The sequence below is a fragment of the Aethalodelphis obliquidens genome, unplaced genomic scaffold (genome assembly GCF_003676395.1).
Source record: "Aethalodelphis obliquidens isolate GAN/ISIS:26980383/991018 unplaced genomic scaffold, ASM367639v1 scaffold5, whole genome shotgun sequence".
Taxonomy (NCBI): Eukaryota; Metazoa; Chordata; class Mammalia; order Artiodactyla; family Delphinidae; genus Aethalodelphis; species Aethalodelphis obliquidens.
In genome coordinates, this window is record NW_020837949.1 from 20,464,575 (window position 1) to 20,479,808 (window position 15,234).

At 55.5% G+C, this 15,234-nt stretch overlaps 1 protein-coding gene across 3 annotated transcripts in view; it reads left to right on the forward strand.

Annotated features, from left to right (window-relative positions):
* Positions 1-15,234, forward strand: part of PLXNA4 (plexin A4) — a 463,197-nt gene that overhangs the window by 381,220 nt on the left and 66,743 nt on the right. For all 3 annotated transcript variants that reach the window (XM_027101899.1, XM_027101900.1, XM_027101898.1), the window contains exons 10-12: positions 7,674-7,874; positions 13,051-13,147; positions 13,535-13,725. In XM_027101899.1, the coding sequence (XP_026957700.1) occupies positions 7,674-7,874; positions 13,051-13,147; positions 13,535-13,725 (489 nt within the window). The remainder of the gene's footprint in view (positions 1-7,673; positions 7,875-13,050; positions 13,148-13,534; positions 13,726-15,234) is intronic.

Here is a 15,234-nt window from a genome sequence, read left to right on the forward strand (position 1 = left end):
GGGGTAACGAAGAAAATTACACCTCTGAACGGTGACTTTGTAGAAGCCCCAGGCACAAGTGTCCCCTCTCCATGCCAGGGGAAGAGCTTATTCATGGCATGATCCTCTGTAGCACTGTTACAGGTCACCTCTCATCCTACGTTACCCACGTCTTGAACATTTCCCATGTGCGGGGCATTGTGGGAGGTTTAAAAGTGTGTAAGAGATCTACAGATCTGTATTTAGAGACGTGTAAAATGGGACCATTGGTCCACGTGATTGCTGAAGTTCTGTAATTATCAGTGGAAATAATCTGGAGAGCACCAAAGAGAAATCCCCGCCCAAGAAGTGGTCTTACTGGGTGAGTGTCCAAGTGTGGCCTAGGTCTCCCAGTTCTGCCCAATAGGGGGGCTCACACAGCCTCAGGCCTGGAGCTCCCCTGGACTTCCAGACCCAGACTCACCCTGGGAATGAAGGGGAGACCCAGGCCCAGCGGTTCTCTGGAAGTCCCTAGGTTTTCATTTGCTTTCAACCTTTGAGTGTGGGGATGCAGACAGAGGCCTTTTGTTAGCCAAGAGGGAGGCTGCCAGGTGGCCCTTCAACTCCCCAGCAGCATCCTGTATCCCTAGGAAGGCTTTCATCCGGGCGTCTTCCAGTTTCAACACTGGCTTTGTTGACTATCACCAGGCATGTTGAATTACCTCTTTTTTTTCCCCTGAACAAAGAGTGCATTCAGGTGAAGTTATTGGTCTGGAACAGAGAACTGGTCAATCACTGTTGTTATTATATTAATGGCAAGTATTCTCGAGTAATTACAATTATTAGAAATAGAACGCCCAATAACATATGTTGTTTATAGGCACTAGATTCCAGTTACAAAGAATGATTTTGTTTCAACTAATGATGACATTGTGATAACAGCCCTGGGTCTTTAGATCTGCTGCCAGATCCCGGGTACCAAAGAGAAGAGGGAGAGAAAGGCGAGGGAAGGCTGAAGTGGGACCACAGAGTCCTTTCAGTCCTGTTCTCCCAGTATCAGCCGAGACTCCTGGCTTCCCACTGGAATGGACTTTCACCGGGGCAGCCGTGAACAGGGCCACGCTCTCACCTGCACCAGGCGGGAGGGACCACTGGTCTCCCAGTGGCTTTGGAATCCCCAGGCTCCTCTGCTGGGTGACCTGAGCCCCCCATCAGGCCCACGCACTTCATAACAGTGATCCTTGGCGAACAAAGGCGAACTTCCACGGAAAAGCCAATCCACTGAGAAGAATTTATCCTCGCTGGATTATTTTGCTGTTATTTCTCATCTAACCTGAAAAGCAAAGTGAGCTGCGGCTGAAGCTGCATTCTCCGGACTCCAGGCGGGATGGGCTTTGCGAGGAAGCCGAGGCACATCTGGCGCATTAAATACAGGCTCAAAGAGGAAGTTCCTGCAGCCCCTCTCTTCTTGAAGTTCAACCAGAGTGTTTACTCCAGAGAACAATTGTAAGATCAGAAGAGGCAAAATGAATTCTATTTGATTTCCAAAGCTGTGCTTGAAAGTTTCTCCCCAAATCCCCTACCACCCCGATACTGCTGAGTTGAATCTGTTGCCAGGACGGGTATCAGGAAATCTGCTGATCCCAAGGTCAGTCCTCCCTGGGACTCAAGCGCTGGCAAAGCAGGGGAAGTCCGGGCCCCGGGACAGCTGCTGAAATGAGCCCCATGCCCAGAGACAGGGCAGGCCAAGGGCATTTATCCCCAACTGGACTTGAAGGAGATCAGGTCAGCCCACCTTGTCAGCGATTCAGCTCCCCTTCTTACCGTCCTCTGGGATCCAACCGGAGGGAACAAAAGCACCCTTGCCATGCCCTTCACCCTCCTTTGAGAAAACGAAGCCAAACCCCTGTGCGCAGGTATTCCATTACTGGGTTGCCATCTCTGCACTCAACTGCACTTTCCATCAATCTCATCTGCCCTTCCCCCACTTAAGATTATGGGTATTTCCTTTTTGTATTATTACTTTGCTCTCTCCATAAACCAGCCCATCGTCGATCACGTTAATGGCATAAACTTGGGGAACAGCAAAGAAAATATATGGTGCGTTGCATTTTTGTACTGGGCACCATGGGTCTGAGAAGGTGAGTGTAAATTTTGGGGGTTGGTTGCGGCTAGTGCTAACTTGTCTTTGGAATTGATGGGGGCTGAGGTGACATGGGGGGAGGGGTGAACTGCAATTTACTTATCCCTTAGCTGCCCTTCCGTGCTGCCCCTACCCAGCTCCCCCCAGCCTTGCGGTAACAACTGAGAGAATTAGAGCCCTCATCTTGTAAACACACTAGGGACTGTAAATCCACAGCCCACCACCCCCTCCCGAGGAAGCACCAGCCCTGAAGGCAGCTTTTCCTCTCCCAGCTGGGCAGCATTCTTTATGTCGTGTTCAATTATTTAAATATGCAATGAAACCTCTGTATAAAGCAGCCACCAACATGCTGGACGTGGTAGATGGAAAGGCATCTTTTTTGCTCTCATATGTTGATACTCCCCCTGCAATTAGCGGTGCTGTCTTTACTTCTGTGTGCATTTCAGTGGAAACCAAAATAAGCACAGGGCTAGACGATGGACCTGGAGCCTACTGGAGCCACTTTCTGAAAGCCAAGACGTTTAAAGATCTTCTTGTACCTCAAGCCACCCTTCTCCCCAACCTCAGCCCATTCTCAGGACTGCAGAACATAGCCACGGGCAAAACAGACTCCAAGCGAATCTGGTTCTTATTGTATGCATTTGTCTCCAAATAATCTTTCTAAATGCAGGTGTTTTCTACCCTCCAAGAGCTGGCCCTTTCAAATGATTGTTCAGAGAAATATCTTCCTTGAAAAGAGAAGGGCAGTATGTTTTTAAGGAATTCTGTAAGGGGGCTAGATCATCATCTGGGGACAAAAGTCAGTAAGATGATGGTGAGGGTGTTTTGCTCACGGTCACTGTGGGAACTGAGGTAACTGGTGTGCTTAATTTCTTTCTCATGGACATGGTGGTGATTATATGTGTTGTGCTATGAAACAAGATAGCACGTGGCAAAATATGTGTAAGGTGATGGAGGTGGTGGGACATGCACTGCGTTGAAACCTTGTACCCCTTGCACCGTGTTAATTGTGTTAGCTAGGATAACGGTATCACGCACTACCTATGAGAGCCATACCCACCTGTATGACTATGCCAGGCCACAATATACCAGTTATTAAAATACTTCCCTCCTGGTAGGTGAATGGCACTTCCAGGAGACCAGCGTACCCTGCAAAGACCCCCACCTCCTCCAGCATGCAGTGGTCGATGTTTTGAATACGACGCTTTGAGCTAGTTTAGCAGGCATTGTTTACCCCCATTTTAAAGATGGGAAAACTGAGCCTCAGAAAGGTTATATGAGGATGTGCCCCAGGTCATCTACTGGGTTAATATTAGAATTGGGACCATAAAATGCGTGGATTCCAAACCAGCCTCTTCATTTTATGGATGAGGAGACTTAGAGGGTTTGGGGACATGCCCAAGGCCACGTGGCTGGCTGGTGAAGGTCCTGTCTCAGAGCACGCGCAACCTTCCAGAAGAGGGGACTGCCATTAGATGAGCAGTGAACAGAACTGGGAACTCCCTAGCCATTCCTGTTGTGTTGGGGCACTCAGAGCTGTTGAAATTGTTGGGCACTGAAGCTTCGAAGGGGTGGATAGTCTGGACCATGAGAATTGTTGGGTGTTTATGGAAAAGCACACAGAGGTGGGGGCAGGGGAGACGGATCCTTGGGAAACGAGGTAGAAAAAGGGAGTAGCTGAGGGACCAGGTGCAGCCTGAGTCAAGGGGGAAGGACGAGGAAAGAACAAACGTTTTTTGAGCACTTGCTCCCTCTGTGCCAGACGCGTTATACATGGTAGTTCATGGACTTCCCCCAAATGACCCTGTAGAGGATGAGTTTTTTTTTTTTTTTTTTCCTTGGCTTATTTATTTATTTATTTTTGGCTGTGTTGGGTCTTCATTTCTGTGCGAGGGCTTTCTCTAGTTGTGGCAAGCGGGGGGGGGGGACACTCTTCATCGCGGTGCGCGGGCCTCTCCTCCCCTGTTGCGGAGCACAGGCTCCAGACGCGCAGGCTCAGTAGTTGTGGCTCACGGGCCTAGTTGCTCCACGGCATGTGGGATCTTCCCAGACCAGGGCTCGAACCCGTGTCCCCTGCATTAAGCAGACAGATTCTCAACCACTGCGCCACCAGGGAAGCCCAGAGGATGAGTTTTTAATCCCCGTTCCTAGTGAAGCCGAGCAATGTTTAGAGTCCTTTCAAGACTCACACTAGCAGGAGGAAGATGGACTTGCACTTATACGTATGGGATTCCCAAACCACATTCTTTCTAGTTAAGAAAGCAAAAAGGTGAGGACCACGGCCGAAGTGCTGGGAAACAGGGCCTCAGAGTCATGGAGAAACGTGGAAGTCACTCTGAAATTTCCTGCGAGCATCAGACTCAGAGGTGGTTTTGTACCTGGGATCTCAGCACGAGGCTGGGCAGGGTCTGCGGAGATGGGGTGAGAGGAGGGGGCAGCACGGTGGCAATGGTCCCTTTATGCCTTGTTGTCTAGGGGAAAATTGCCATTTTACATTTCAATTAGGAGGGACACCGGGGTCAGTCAGCAGCGCCACCAGAGGAAAATGGGCCCAGCCCAGCCCTGGGCCTCTCCAATTATTATTAATGAACTTAGTCTCCGAGTGGCCAACCTTTTTATATGCAAACTAGGCCATTAAGGGGCCACTGGCAATCAGGACTCAGTAGAGAACTCATAACAAGCCTCAGTGAGAATCTTACAGGGGGAAGGAGAGAGGCTTAGCTTCCATCCTGGATCAGAATCGGTCCAGCCCCTAGGCGAGGTTCCAGCTCACCACAGGAGGGTTTCGAAGCCCCCTGGCCCCCAGCTCCTCTCTGGGAAATCCTGGCCCACCATCCCATCCTAAGGTGGTCCTACTGCCAGTAGGAACTTGCCTCTTTCATTAAGAGGAGGAAATATGGCGGGTTGGCGTGGGAGTTCTTCAGCTGCCAGCACATCTGTTGACACTGAACCAATGTTTTTCCTCTCCCTGGCTTGGTTTCTCCTTTGCAAAGTAGAAGGGACCCTTGGGTTGGTTCAGAGGACTCTCAGATTCAGACACCCTCAGCGTACCTTTCTTGAGCTGCCGTATTTTCCTGTGGGACTTGGGGATGAGAGATCCCAGCTCTTCTGCTCTCACTCGCAATGCAACCCTAGACGCAGCTCGTAGCAGGAGGCAAGGTCAGGCTGTGCATGCTTTAGGAGAGGGACAGCCGCCAGGTCTTCGGCGGGAGGGAAGAGCGGGATCAGGACTGGCCCGGCCCCTCTGGCTCACAGCTCCCCACTTGTCATCCGTCTTCTCTCCTGAGTCCCCAACATCACACATCGCCCTCTTCAGCCCGAGCTTCATCCTTTTCACAAAATCGCTCTTTTCTTCTACGTGTCCCAAGTTCTCATCTTGCCGGAGCAGGGGGATGAGATGCCAGCAGAGGCAAGGGCACGGGATGGAACTATAAGATTCTCGCTCCACGTGGGACCTCATGGTCCCTGGAGACCCACACGATCTAGAGCCTCAAGGCCACAGGCAGGGTTCAGGCCGTGTCCTCTGTCCCCTCCCCCTCCTGCTGGCCTGCCTCCCTGCTGCTCTTCTTTGTTTTATTTATTTTAAACTGCGTCAAAATACACATATCATAAAATTTGCTATCTTAACCAGTTGTATGTGTACAGTTTAGTGGCAATAAGTATATACATTCACGTTGTGGTACAGCCATAACCACCATCCATCTCCAAAACTCTATTCATCTTTCCCAACTGAAACTCTGCACCCGTTAAACCCTAACTCCCCCTTCTCTCGTGCTCCAGAAACCACTCTTCCACCTTCTGTCTCTATGAATGTGACTACCCTGGGTACCTCCTATGAGAGGAATCCTGTGGTGTTTGTCCTGTAGTGACTGGCTCAGCGTAATGTTTTCAAGATTCACCCGTGACTTAGCGTGTGTTTAAATTCTCTTCCTTTTTGAGGCTGAATCGTATTCCACTGCATGTATGTATCACATTTTGCTTATCCATTCACCTGCGAGGGCACCTCCGTTGCTTCCACCTTTTGGCTGTGTGAGTACTGCTGCCCTGAGCATATGGGCATCAAGTGTCTCTTCGAGACCCTGCTTTCAGCTCTTTTGGATGCAAACTCAGAAGTGGAATTGCTGGGTCTGCTGCTCCCCCGTTTAGCCATTCAAGATAAAGGCGTGGATAGCCTGGAGGAGAGGAGGGCATTCATTTAATGGGCCTGGGGTGCTTCCCCAAAGCAAGGCTACAGGGTAATCGGGAAGAACAGAGGCGAGACCACCCAAATCATGGACTCAGGACTGGTTAGAGCTGCATGGGGCCTTGGATGCCACCCAATTGACAGATGAGGTAGCTGAGTCTCAAAGTGGGGATTGATGCGTGGTGAGCTCAGGGTTCCACAGCTTGTCAGAAGCTCAGCGGCCCTAGAGCTCTTCTCCCTCCAGCTTTCAGTGACGGGGGGGGGGGGGGGGGGGGGGCTCATGTTTGTTTTCAGACCCCGGGGGGACAGCCACCGGGTGCCTGATTGCCTGGGGCCCCTCCCATCTGCCCTTCCCCTGGCCTCCTTTCTGCCTTACTTTGCTGGGGAAGAGGGCTGAGGTCAGGGGGGCCCCTGAGAGTCAGCAGTGAGCCCACGGGGCAGCGTCCTCATGAAGGATGTGTGAGCCATGCTTTTGTCCGTCTACCTGCCCAGAAGCCGTCTGTCTGGTGGGCATGCCCCAAACAGTGCCACAGGGGGAGGAATCTGGGGCTGGTGGGACCTGCCTGGCCCGGGGCCTCACTCCTGTCCATGCAGCTCCTGTGAATCCAGCCACACACCAGCTCCCACCTCCCAGCAGGGCAGAGCACCGTGCTCCTTATTTGACCCCATTCTCCCCCCAGCCCTCCCTGAACAGAGCTGATTGCCCCAGCGAAAAGGGGCCCAGTGATTCATTTCCTCCATGCCCGAGTGTGTTCAGGGGCCCCCCTTGGCTCGGGGACGAGCAGCTGGAGGGGACTCAGAGTGTACCTGCTCTGAGGGGCATGTTCTTGGGGGCCGGCCATCCCCGGAGCTCAGTCAGAAGCTTCTGGATTTCAAAGGTCTCTGGGGCTCATTTCAGAACATTCCCAAATGCCTTATGGAAGGTCCTCCCACCCCTTCCATACTCACATTTCAGAGCCTCGGCCCAGGGCTTTGTGTCACTGTGTAGCTGCTCGCTTGGGCACCTCTGTCCCAGCTCTTGGCCTGGAACTGAGGCAAAGCGGTCTTCAGCCCAAAGTGGGACAGGACGCCCAGCCAGCAGGGTCAGTCTGCTAGGGGAGGAGGGTGCTGAGAGGGGAGGGACCGCTGGGAGTCTGGACCAGAGGGTCTGGAGCGCATTGCAAAAGAAGCTGACGAGGGCAGGGGACGAGCTCTGTGAGGAGGGGCCTCAAGGTGGGGATGCCGGGACCCGGCTGGCTCAGTCTCACTGCCTCCTCCACGGTGGTCGGGGGTGGGCAGCAGCGCCGAGGGCCGTGCGTGGGGAGTCCTGGGGAGGGTGGAGTCTGAGAACATCTGGGTGATACCAGGGGCTTCCCGCAGCCCGACCTGAGCCTCACTGTCTGTCCCCAGGACTGCCCGCAGCTGCTGCGAGTGGACAAGATCCTGGTGCCCGTGGAGGTGATCAAGCCCATCACCCTCAAGGCCAAGAACCTCCCCCAGCCGCAGTCGGGGCAGCGCGGGTACGAGTGCGTCCTCAGCATCCAGGGCAGCGAGCAGAGGGTGCCCGCCCTGCGCTTCAACAGCTCCAGCGTGCAGTGCCAGAACACCTCTGTGAGTGCCCGCCCCGGGTCCCCACCCGCCGGGGCGCTCTCCTAGGGTCAGATCAGCTCCGCTCGGCAGGACTGCCCCGGACCCCCACAGAACCGCTCAGCTCCCCCCGACAACTGCTTCCTCTAACCCTGCTAGCCCAGCCCCGTCCACCAAGTGTCTGCCTGTAGGTGTGGCCCTGTCGTGGTGACCCAACAGGGGCTGCGGTGCAAGGGGCTTTGGGGCCCGCCTTGGGGCTGCTGAGCGCTCTTTGTGGGCAGATGTATTTACAGGGCGTGCCCATCCTCCTTCCTGAGAGCCGCTCTGGAAACCCTGGGTCCTGACTTTCTACCAGGGCTGACCTGGGGGCCTCATGTAAGCCCACAAAGGCGCACCTCGGCCTGTACAGCCACACAGAGGCTGTTTCCCAGCACACGAGGCTTCTGAGACAGACCAGCCCCTGCAAAAGGAGCCTTGGAACAGGAAGGCGCCCCCCGGGGCTGTGCTGTGTAGATCGGCACAAACCCTGCCCAGTATTTAGAAATCCAGGTTGGGTCCATGCTGGACCAGCAACGGGTCAGCAGCCCCCTGCGGCCAGCAGCCTTCGCCTGGTCCCTGGTCACCACACAGTGTGCCCTAACAGTGCGCCCCTGCCTGCCAGCTACCCCGCCGGCCCCGTGGCCTTCCCAGCCCCGGCTCTGCTCTCCCTCATTCTCTCTTTCTGGGCTATTGCTGTGCACCCAGATGCTCAGAGACTAACAGACTTAAAGACTCGTAACGTTTTCAAGCGATGTGAAACGCACCTTCTTCTTCACTGTGCAGAGGAGAAACGGGAGGCCCAGAGTAGGGGCAGGATTGGATTTGTGGGGCTGACAGTTACATACTTTGGGGGACCTTCTTTAAGAATGAAATACATCAATACAAATGAGATATGCAGGCAGGCCTTAGGAAGGGCCATGTGGGTGAGTGCAGGGCCCTGAAGCTGGCCCTGAGTTTCCATTGACTTCCAGGGTAACCCACCCTTGCCCCAAGGGTAAGTGACACGCCCAAGGTCACACAGTTCGTGAGTGGCAGGGTCTCTCGACCTGTGAGAAATCAAGCCCGCCCCACCACCCTTGATTTTTGGTGGCAGAGGGGGTCTCAGAGGAGAGCAGAGAAGGAAAAGAGAGACACAGGAGCATTCTGCATGGGGTGACACAGGGCTGGGTGGACAGGCAGGTCACTTCCAGCCCACTATTTGGGGACAGGCCCTGGGCCAATCACTGTAGCCCTCGGGGGCCTGTTGGCAGAGAACAGGGCAGCTCACAGGCAGCAGTTGGAGGAGGGTTAGAAGCAACTGTGGGTATTCGTGGCCTCCTTTAGACAGAGGCTCCAGGAGATGTCAAGTGCTGCTAATAATAGTGCCCAGTCCCGCCCCTCAGTCACTGGCAATCGCGGGAGTCAGTGGGCCGCAGGGGACAGCTGGCCGGCTACAGTGCCAGCCATGAGGCCCTAGGGCTCTAGGCCCATCTTCCACCGACCCGCAGTGGGCCCGTGGTTTCTCGTCGTGCCCCAATTTACTGCGTGCAAAACAAGGACAGGGAGACCGATAGGGGGTAAATTTTCCCCCTTCCCGCTTTACTGGAACACAGCTGGGAATGGGTCTGCTGAGCCTCTGGGGTCCTGGAGATGGACACAGCATACACTGGTGTCTTACGTTGGTGATAGAATGATAGAACTTTGCAGCAAAAAATCTCAGACAAGGGAATGGTTGGAGGGAAGAACGTCCAAATTATACAGAGGTCTTCTCTTTGCTCTAGAAAGTAGGGAAACTGGGGTTCACTCTTTCCCCAGGTGATGAGCAACGTCGTCCAAGAGCTGGGCCACGATGAGCCAGGCCTTGACTGAGACGCTTAACCTCCTGGCCCATAGGAGCCTGAAACACTCTTCCCCCAGCTCCGGGCTTTGTGCACATCAACCGCCCACTGATCATAGAGGGCTATATAAATGCTAAGTGGAGCAGAGGCGGGGAGTGGTGGGGGATGCGAGCCAGTGGTCCAGGGTCCCCAGCAGTCCGCCCCTCCCCCTGCAGGATGCAGGTCAAGGGGGAGAGAGGGCATCTCCAGGAAGGAGCGTGACCTCCCTAGAGGGGGGAGGTCAAGGGGTTGGTGGGCAACACCGGGGTTAATGATTTCTGTAATATTTTAGAATTGAGATCTCAGGAATGAGGAGAAGGAGGAAGCAATGCCCAGCATATTTGATCCTTAAAGCCTTTTTTATTTTTCCTTCAGAAAGAAAATGCGTGCACACACACGCACATCTGAGCACATAAGTGTTCTCGTGTGCGTCCATCTCCATGTGTACCAAGTGTCTGGCGCAGAAACACTCAATAAGTGCTGCTATTGTTATTCCACATAAACAGAAACACGGGGAACACAGGTGTATTTTTGCACAGCATCCCCAAGTGCACACACATAGATTCAAAGACACGATAATATTTGGGTGCTCATTCTCTGCAGCAGGCACTGTGCCCAGAGCATCGGATGGTTATCTTGAACCCTCCCAACAATCCCGTGAGGTACGCACTGCGTGTAATTCCCACTTTACACGTGGGGAGTCTGAGATTCGGATCCTCTGCCCACATTCACACAGCCGGTCACTGCGGAGCCCCTACATGGCAGTACACGTGTGTGCCCGTGTGTGCTCACATGCACACGCACATCTGAATGCATAGATCCTACGGATGTGCACAGACCTCTTCTCACTTCAGCACGCGTGGGAAGACGTTCATGTACGCATGCAAAGACGGTCATGCAGGCAGACGCTCCCATGCATACGTGGGCAGTATGTCTTGCCTTGATCTTGGGGGGATCTCAGGTCCTTCCTGAGAGGGGCCTGAAGGTTCTCTTGATCTTCGACCAACACGCCCCTGGTTGCTGCCTGCTGCTTCCACTTTGGGTCCTGGACAGACCCAGGCCTGAGAGGCAGGAGCCTGGCTTCGATGCCGATTTAGGCACCACCAGCATCCCTCCTAGAGGTCGGAGCAGCCTGACACTGGCCCCTGCCACCTTTCCCCCACTGGGGCCTTGGAGGAAGGGGACGGGAAGGATGGGGGCAGTGGAGCTTGGCTAGAGGCGGAAATGAGAAGGGGCGTCTGGAACGGGTTCTCCCCCCATCCCCCCTTACACACTTCCCCCTTGGCTGTCCTCTGTCTCCCTGCTGCTAGCAGATGGCAAGGAGCAGCGATTCTCTAACTTTCACAGCACCAGACTCAGAGTACCTAACTGGAAATGCTCCTGTCTCCAGAGGTTCTAGTTCGGCAGGTCTGGGTGGGGCCTTGGAATCTGCATTTAGTAGACCTCATCCCCAGCCCCACCCCCATGACTCTGATGAAGGTGGTCCACAGACCACCATGAGACGGGAAGAGGGTTTTTTTTGAGAAAACTCACGACGACTTGGAACGACCCACCCAGACGCGAACAACTTAAATCTCTGGGGAGTTGGCTAGTGGGCTTCGTGGCAGAAAGCTTCTGAGTCCCCAGCTGAGTTATGGGATGATCAAAACAAATTCTCCAGTGTTGCTTCTGCAGGGCTAGGGAGCTTCGCTTATTCTATGGCTTAGCCCAAACCCTGGCCTTGGCCCAGGTGTCATCAGTCTCGAGGGAGATTATACGAGAGTGTGGATGGTACAAGGCAAACCACCGCCATTGTGGGACAGGCACCACATGTGGCTCCCTGGCCTGGGCGTCATCACCAGGGAGTTAGTGAAAACTTCTGGCGTGCTAGGTTAGAGCCCGAAGAAGGCTGGACACACACCCTACTTACGTTTCTGTAGGAGGGCAGCGTCACAGCATGCTCATCATGGAGCACGTTCTGTCACTCAGGAATATAGGGCAGGTTCCCAGGTTAAGATGATAACATCTCCTTTAGAAGCCCTACGGATAAGCTACAGAGGCAGAGGCCCTGAGACCCTCCACAGCTGGTGCATTCCCGAGTTTCTGTACTGCCCTCCCCTCAGTGAAGGAGGGGGCATCAGTGGCCTGACACAACAGCCACGAGCATCCCCACGGCCCAGCCCCACCAAACTTAAACTCTGCGTTAAAAGAGCCCACTGGCTCTGCAAACACAACTTCAGACCAAGTCTCCTGGACTGAACTCTTCCAACAAATCGCCCATCCTCAGCCCCTCCTCTGCAGAAAACCTGTCTCAGCTCTGATCCTCCATCTCACCCCCTGTGGTGGGCAGAATCTAGTGGAATAATGAGAAAATCAGGTAGGGATTGGAAAAGCTGCCCAGGGCAGGTTCCAAGCTCCTGCTGCCTGCCCTCCTTCCCCGGGGATAGAGAATGCCTGCTGCAGAAGGCGGACGGGGGCGGGCCTACTGGGGGCTGCCTGAGAGGTACCTCCCACTTCCCCCCCTCCCCGCCTTAGCACCGCAGCCCCGTGGGATGGACCCAGCTGGGTGGAACATTAGAGGAGAGCCCGGCAGGGAAGCGGGGCCCAGAGGCCTAGAGGCAGCTCCCTGCCGCCCCACCATGGGCAGCTGTGGAGCTGGAGCCCCTGCTCTGTCTTGGAGTCTTTGGAGACTTGACCCAGATTCCCAGGTTTGTGCCCTAGGGTGACCTCAGGATTTCCCACCTCACCTCTGAGCTCTCACGCAGTCCTCTTCTCTGTTAACCCTCAGCCACTCATCCCCTGAAGAGTGCAGCTCCTCCATTGCTTCCCCTCTGCAACCACTCTCCCTGCCTGCAGATCAGGCTTGGCCAGGCCTCTGGTAAAGCACCCACCTCCCCTGAACGTGTCCTAGAAATTAAAGCTCCCAAATCGCGTTGAGGACTGGCAGGTTCCCCTGGGCAGCCGGGGCGGGAGCAGGCCCCTCTCTCACTAACTTCCCGGGGAGAGCCCAGCTGGCAGGAACAGGCCTCCGCAGAAGGTGGCCAAGCCACTTGCTCAAATCTGCTCTGTGAACCCACATTCCAAATGGGTGTCCCCCCAGGCCTGGCATCTCCCCGCCTTAGCTTCTTGACCCCCTGGTCTGGTCCCCTGAGATGCACGTCCCCACCCTGCCCACCCGTGCTTATGTGTGCTTACACACACACGCCCGCACAGTCTTGGGCTGCCTTTGATCCCGTGCACTCTTGCGGACACCAGGCCGAACATTGGGCCCCCCCTAGAAATCTCTGTGACCCAGCTTTCTCCTTTCCTTCCGGTCCTGGCTGCAGTATTCCTACGAAGGGATGGAGATCAACAACCTGCCGGTGAAGCTGACAGTCGTGTGGAACGGGCACTTCAACATTGATAACCCAGCTCAGAACAAAGGTGCGGAAGGAGGGCCCGGGCAGTCCGGGGAGGGGGGAGCAGCTCCCATCGGTGGGCAGTGCCATTCCGTCCCCCACCCAAGCCAAGCCCGCTCTCCGCGCCTCCCCAGCGCCCTCACTGCTCTGTGACTGCTCGGCGCAGGGCGACGGCTGCTGGGAGTACAGTGGAGGGAGCAGCACGGGCTGGAGGGGGCCCCAGAGACTGAGGGAGGCTCCACCGCCCAGCCACAACCCTCTGCTCAGGCTTTCCCTGCATCCGGAGGGCGGAGGGGACAAGGCTGCCTCATGTCCCATCATCCAGGCCAGCACTGCCCTCCTGGTCCGCACTCCCGGGCCCCTCCCAGCCCCCTGCCCCCACCTCCAAGCCCCCCTTGCCCTTTACCCACAGTTCACCTCTACAAGTGCGGCGCCATGCGTGAGAGCTGCGGGCTGTGCCTCAAGGCGGACCCGGACTTCGAATGCGGCTGGTGCCAGGGCCAGGGCCAGTGTACCCTCCGGCAGCACTGCCCCATCCACGAGAGCCACTGGCTGGAGCTGTCGGGCACCAACAGCAAGTGCACAAACCCCCGCATCACAGAGGTGAGCCGTGGTCCGCTGGGCCCGCCGTGGTCTGCTGGGCCCTGTCCTGCCACGGGCCGGGCCCTGGGAGCCATGGCTGGCATGGTGTCAGTCACCCCCGTGTCCACCAGGCGCCCAGCTGGCTGCGGGCATCCTCATTTCCCTGCAAATCCGTAGCAGCTTCAGGCTTGGCTCAGAGGCCCTCCCCTCATCAAGGGAGGTCGAGAGCAGAGAGGGTTCGACTGTCCTATGGAGTCTCCGTGTGAGCCGCGTCCAAGAGGACGCGTGGTCCTCGACACCCCTTCCTTGTCTCCAGGAGTCCTGGTGGCAAGGCCATGAAGGTCCATCGCCTGCGGCCTCATTAAGCAGTCAGCCTGTGGGTGGAGGCTGCCTGGGGTCAAGGGCGTGGAGCCCAGCCCCGGAGAGGTGGAGCAGGGGGACAGAGGGACGCGGGCCGTGGAACGCGGAGCCGTGAGGGGCGGGGCAGACGGGGGATCACAGAGAACAGCGTTTGAATCCCAGCTCCATTTGCTAATCCCAAGTAATTGTTGGGTCCCCTGCGACTACTTCATCTCCACCTCCAGGCCTCAGCTTGCTCACCCGTGCCCTGGGTCGAAGCGTCCACCTCACAGGGGAGTGACAGGGATTCCATGAGCGAACCCATGCAAGATGCCTGGCTGCGTGCCCAGCCCGTGGGGGTCTCATCACCCTCCGCCTCCTCGTTGATCACTGACACTGTTAAAATCATTTTTAAATCCCGTGTCTAAGCCCATCGCTGCCCTGGTGTCTTCACCTCCACACTCCCAGCACGAAGACCCTCTAAGGTCCCCCGCACCCGGGCTGGAATCCCTTGCTCCACTCATAAAATAAGGGAAAGACGTGCGTGTCTCAGCTACGGGACGGTGTCTGACACGTCTGCACCTGGGGCCCAGCACTTCGCTCATTGCAGGTGCTCAGTGCCTCCTTGCCATGGTTGGTGCTGCTGATGATAATGCCACGGGGGGACCCAGGGAGGATGAGACGGAAGCTCAGTCCATCCATCTGTAGTGAGGGGACGCTGGGCAGCCAGCTCCGTGCACTTTCACAAACACCCGTGTCTGGTACCCTTACAACGGCGGGCACAGTCACAGGCCGAACGTTTGTGTGGTGCTTCAGAGTTTGTGAAATAGCCTCATATCCCTCACTTCATCCGGCCTCACAACAACCTGCTGTGTGGTTTCCTAGGGCTGCTGCAGTGAAGTGCGGTAAACAACAGAAATGTATGGTCCCTCGGTTCTGGAGGCTGGAAGTCGAGATCAAGGTGTCGCAGGGTCGGTTCCTTCTAATGGCTGTGAGGCAAGGGTCCGTTCCAGGCCTCTCTCCTTGGCTTGTAGGTGGCTGTCTTCTTCCTGTGCCTCTTCATATTGACTTCCTGCCATGTGTGTCTCTGCAAATTTCCTCTTTTTATGAGGGCATCAGTCCTATTGGATTAGGACCCACCTGAATGACCCCATTTTGACTTGACTCCCTCTATAAAGACCCTTTCTCCAA